This window comes from Equus caballus, chromosome 20 (genome assembly GCF_041296265.1).
Source record: "Equus caballus isolate H_3958 breed thoroughbred chromosome 20, TB-T2T, whole genome shotgun sequence".
In the NCBI taxonomy this organism is placed as follows: domain Eukaryota; kingdom Metazoa; phylum Chordata; class Mammalia; order Perissodactyla; family Equidae; genus Equus; species Equus caballus.
In genome coordinates this window covers 42,640,013-42,646,012 of record NC_091703.1, presented here as the reverse complement: position 1 = coordinate 42,646,012, position 6,000 = coordinate 42,640,013, and the positions used below count along the sequence as shown (strand labels likewise).

Below are 6,000 nucleotides of genomic sequence, written 5' to 3'. Positions count from 1 at the left end.
CTTCCACGTCCAACCATCAGTGCTGGGATTGCAGCCTCAGTCCTCGTGATTGCTTTCTGGAAGAACTCTGTGATACCTCCCAAATCCATGTTTTCAGCCATAGCTTTCTCCCAAGTGTTACCCAACTATCTATTGAAGTCCTGCAGCGCTTGAAAGTTAACATGTCCCCAACTCCGTATTTTCCCCCTTTCCCTCTCTAATCAATTTGACCAGACATGGAAGCAACCTAAGTGTCCATCGATGGATGAATGGGTAAAGAAAGTGGTATATATATACAATGGAACATTATTCATCCATAAAAAAAGAAAGAAATCTTGACATTTGCAACACCATGGGTGGACCTTGAAGGCATCACGCCAAGTGAAATAAGTTTGACAGAGAAAGACAAATACTGTATGACCTCGCTTATATGTAGAATCTAAAAACAAACAAAAAAATGGAATTCATGGATACAGAGAACAGACTGATGGTTACCAGAGGTGGGGAGTAGGGAGGTGAGACAAATGGGTGAAGGTGATCAAAAGGTACAAACTTCTAGTTACAAAATAAATAATTCCTGGTGTGTAATATACAGCATGGTGATAATAGTTAACAATACTGTATTGTATATTTGAAAGTTGCTAACAGAGTAGATCTTAAAAATTCTCATCACAAGAAAACAAATTGTAACTATGTGCACTGATGGGTGTTAACTAGACTTATCGCGATCATTTCACAATATATACAAATATCAAATCATTATTGTACACCTGAAAGTAACATAACGTTATATGTCTATGAATCTCAATAAGTAAATAAATAAAATGTTTACCCGTCCAAGTGGATACCTGTACCATACATCCAATTGCCCAGTCTTTTTTTTTTGAGCTTTATTTTATTGACGATTTATTTATTTGAAGTGTAATTGACAAATAAAATTGTATATATTTAAAGTGTATAATGTGACGATTTAATATAAATATACATTGTGAAATATTTTTCACAATCAAGTCAGTTAACACATCCTTCACCTCACATAGTTACCTTTTTCTGGGGAGTGGGTGAGAACACTTAAGATCTACTTTCTTAGCAAATCTCAAGTATACAATACAGTATTATTAACTATAGTTATCATGCTGTACACTAAACCCCAAGATCTTATTCATCTTACAATTGAAAGTTTGTACCCTTTCACCAACATCTCCCCATTTTCCCCATCCCCAGTCCCTGGTAACCAACATTCTACTCTCTGTTTCTATGAGTTTGACTTCTTTTTGTTTCAACTTTACATATAATTGATACCATACAGTATTTGTCTTTTTATGTCTGGCTTATTTTACTTAGTATAATGCCCTTCAGGTTCATCTATCTTGTCCCAAATTGCAGGATTTCCCTTTTTGATGGCTTAATAATATTCCATTGTGTATGTGTGTGTGTGTGTGTGTGTGTATATATATATATATATATATATATATATATCAGTTTTTTATCCATTCATCCATAGATAATGGATACAACTTAGGTTGTCCCACTTATGAGTATATATCTGAAGGAAATGAGACCAGTGTCTTGAAGCCATATCTGCACTCCCATGTTCATTGCAGCATTATTCACAACAGCCAAGACATGGAAACACCTAATTTCCCAACCTTGAGTCATCTCTTCCTTACCACCCAGCACCAGGTGAAAAAGCCCTTAAAATCAATTTCATAAATACCTAGTTCTTTCCTCTTTTCTATCCCTGCTACTGATGCACCTGTTCATACCCCATCTTCTATTTTTTCTTTGCTTTTCTTATAATAGCATAATGTATGTTTAGTATAATCCACTTTCTTTTTAATGCTTTTTGGTGAGGAAGGTTGGCCCTGAGCTAACATCTGTTGCCAAGATGCCTCTTTTTTCTTTCTTTTTTTTTCTCCCCAAAGCCCCAGTACACAGTTGCATCTTCTAGTTGTAGGTCCTTCTTTTCTTCTATGTGGGATGCCACCTCAGCATGGCTTGACAAGCAGTGCTAGGTCTGTGCCCAGGATCTGAATCAGTGAACTCCTGCCCACTGAAGCTGAGTATGGTAACTTAACCACTACACCACTTGGCTGGTCCCCAAACTCTTAAGTATATAGATAGTTCTATGAGTTTTGAGAAATGTATATAGTCATGTAACCACAACTACAACCGAGATATGAAACAGTTTCATCACCCCACAAAAAACTCTCTCAAGCCCATTTGTAGTCAGCCTCTTTTCCTAACTCCAGCCCCTGGCAACCATTGATCTGTTCTTTATCCTTGTAGTCTTGCCTTTTCTAGAATGTCATATAAGTGGAATTATAAAGTGTGTGACTTTGAGTCTAGCATCTTTCACTCAGCATAATAAATTTGAGATTCAACTATGTTGTTGCAGGCATCGGTAGTCCATTCCTTTTATTGTGTAGACGTACCTGTTTATCTATCCACCAGTTGAAGAACATTTACTTTGTTTCCAGTTTTTCGCAATTGTGAATAAAGCCACAATAATCATTCATGCATATGTTTCTGCATGAACACCAGCTTTTATTTCATTTGGGTAAACACCTAGGAGTGGGAATGCTGGGTCCTATGGTAAGTATGTGTATAACTTTAGATATAAGAAACTAGGAAACTGTTTTTCAAAATGACCGGTCCATCTTGCATTCTTTCCAGATGTGTCTGAGAGTTCCAGATGCTTTACATCCATGCCAGCTTTTGGTAATGCCCATTTTATTTTCTTATTTTTAGCCATTCTAAGAGGTGTCTAGTGGTATCTCATTGTGGTTTGAATTTGTATTTTCATTAATGATTAATTATGTTGAACGTCTTTTCATGTGCATACTTGCCATCCATATAGTGGGAAGTGTCTGATCAAATCTTTGACCTTCCTCTTTAAAAAAAAATAAGTTGGGTTGTTTGCTTTCCTGTTTATTATTGCGTTTTAACAGTTTTTAGATATTCTGGATGCAAATCCTCTATCAGATATGTGTTTCACAAAAATGTTCTCCCAGTTTGTGGCTTGTCTTTTTATTCTCTAACAATTTCTTTTCAAAATGTTTTATTTGGAGATAATTGTAGATTCACATGCAGTTTAAGAAATAACACAGAGAGATCTTGCTACCCTTCCCCCAGTGGCAACATCTTGCACAACTATAGTACAATATCACAACCAGGGAATGGACATTGATATGATCCACCCATCTTATTCAATATTATTCACCTTTCACTGGTTTTATGTGCACTCATTTATGTGTGTGTGTTTTGTTCTGTGCAATTCCATTACATAGGTAGATTGCTGTGACTACCACCAGAGTCAAGATGCAGAACAGTCCATCACAAGGATCCCTTTACAGCCATAGTGAGCTCACCCTCTCCCTGCCTCCCTAACCCCTGGCAACCACTAATCTGCTCTCCATCTCTATAATTTTGTCATTTCAAGAATGTTATATAAACGGAATCATACAACATTTAACTTTTGAGTCTGACTTCTTTCATTCAGCCTAATTCCCTGGAAATTCATCCAAGTTGTTATACGTGTCAGTAGTTCCCTCACTTTTATTGCTGAATAGTATTCCGCAGCTTGTTTAACCATTAATTGGTTAAAGGACATCTGGGTCTTTTTCCAGTTTGGAGCTATTACAAATAAAGCTTCTATGAACACTCGTGCAAAGGTTTTTGTGTGAACACGTTTTCATTTCTCTGAGATAAATGGCCATGAGCATAATTGCTGAATCTTATAGTAGTGGCATCTTTAGTTTTATAAGAAACTGCCAAATTGTTTTCTAGATTGGCTATATCATTATCCACGATACATTTTATATTATACATTCCCATCAGTAATGTAAAGTGATTCAGTTTCTCTGTATCTTTGTCAGCATCTGGTTTTGTCACTTTTTTTTATTTTAGCCATTCTGATAGGTGTGTATTGATATCTCATTGTGATTTTAATGGGTATTTCTCTGGTGGATAATGATGCTGAACATCTTTTTATGTGCTAGAGGTGTCTTTTGAGGAGTACATCCTTTATTTGTTTACTTAGCTTTCCAGCTGTATTGAGATATAATTGACATACTGTATAAGTTTAAGGTGGTACTTTGATACATGTATATATTGTAAAATGATTATCACAATAAGATTAGTTAACACCTCCATCACCTCGCATAAGTACTCTTTTTGTGTGTGATGAGAACATTTAAGACTTAATCTCTTAGCAACTTTCAAGTATACAATATCGTTAACTATAGTCACCATGCTGTACATTAGACCCCAGAACTTATTCCTCTTATAACTGGAATTTTATACCCTTTGACCTCCCCATTTCCACCACTCCCCAGGCCCTGGCAACCACTATTCTACTCTGTTTCTATGAGTTTGACTTTTAAAAATTCTACATATAAGTGAGATCATGCAGTATTCGTCTTTCTCTGTCTAACCTCTTTCACTTAGCATAATGCCCTCCTGTTTCAGCTATGTTGCTGCAAATGGCAGGACTTCCTTCTTTTTATGGCAAGATAACATTCCACTTTATATTTATATACTTACAACTCCATTATAGATATAAAAGATATATACAGTACGTAAAAAAATATGTTCCATTATATATACTTATATCACATATTCTTTATCCATTCATCCATCAGTGGACACTTAGATTGGTTCCATATCTTGGCCAATGCTGCAGTGAATATGGGAGTGCAAATATCTCTTTGGCATCCTGATTTCAATTCTTTTGGATATAAACCCAGGAGTGGGATTGTTGGATCATATGGCAGCTCTATTTTTAATTTTTGAGGAACCTCCATACTGTTTTCCATAATGGTTGCACCAACTTACACTCCCACCAACAGAGCAAGAGGGAGCCCATCCTTTCTTGACATGACCATTGCATGGGAAACAGTCCCCCTTACTCCATTGTTGGTTTCTTCCAAAACAGAGCTAGATGAGGTGCCCTTCCACAGAATCCCGTGCCCACCCGGTGGGGATTGCAATTTCCTATTGGAAATCTGTCTTCTTCATCAGACCCTGATCTCCAAGTGGGCAGAGGCAGTTCTGCTAACCCAGGATCCCCACCCAGCACATTGCTGTCACAGACTGTGCCATTTCTTCAATGAATGAGCAATAAAAAACACAATGACTTCAGTGCTAAAACGAGGTGTTGGCCCAGAGAAAGAATGGATTAAGGAACAGGGCAAGACACGGTGATTGTCGCCCCATTGATCACTCTCCAGCCCAGCTCTGGAGCTAACTAAGCCCAGAGCCCGGACCTTGATCGAGCGCATGCGCAGCACTCTCCCCTCGGTCCCGTCCCCACCCCGCCCCCAGTCCTTCCCCTAGGGCCGCCCCACCCATCAGCAACCAATTAGGGAGGAGAGGCGGTCCTGGTTGGCGCGGTGCTCCTTGGGTAGTGTCCGTAGTTACTGTTGCTAAGGCTGCGGCTCGCCGGAGGTGGTGGGAGTCAGAAGTTTTGGGAGACAGGGCCTAAGAGAGGTCAAGGGTCAGTGCAGAGTCAGGGAAGAGATGGTGAAGCAGACGATCCAGATTTTCGCCAGGGTGAAGCCCACTGTCCGGAAGCAGCCGCAAGGGGTACGGGTCTGAGCAGCGGGGGCGCAGGCGCGGCGGCGCCTCCCAGGCCGGGGAAGGGGCGGCACGCGAAGGGCCTGGGCCGGGCCAAGGGGTGAGGGGTGCCGCCGGTGTCCAGCACGCTGGGTCCAGCACGCTGGGTCCGAGGCGCCCCGGCAGCCATGCAGACACCGGCACGCCGCTGTCAGGGACGCGGACAGATGGACACCCAGGCCACTCCCACCGAGCACAGCCCTGCGGGCACAGACGTAGCCTGCACAGAGCCGCAGACATGCGCCCGGGCACACGTGTCTGTACACTCAACGTAGACTGCGCCTCAACTGCGCACATTTATTGCTCCTTTCTGAGAAACGGACACGCAGCTCGGATACATTCAAGCTTATGTTCGAACTCGGGCAAAACGTGCGAGCAAGAGATGCGTGTCCACACATGTCTAAG

At 40.6% G+C, this 6,000-nt stretch overlaps 1 protein-coding gene across 4 annotated transcripts in view; it reads left to right on the top strand.

Moving 5' to 3' along the window:
- The first annotated feature begins 5,303 nt into the window (after positions 1–5,303).
- Positions 5,304–6,000, top strand: part of KIF6 (kinesin family member 6) — a 371,457-nt gene continuing 370,760 nt past the window's right edge. The window contains exon 1 of one of the 4 annotated variants that reach the window (XM_070244518.1): positions 5,304–5,565. In XM_070244518.1, the coding sequence (XP_070100619.1) occupies positions 5,500–5,565 (66 nt within the window). In that variant the 5' untranslated portion in view covers positions 5,304–5,499. The remainder of the gene's footprint in view (positions 5,566–6,000) is intronic. The other 3 variants (XM_070244517.1, XM_070244519.1, XM_070244521.1) reach the window with 3 other exon arrangements.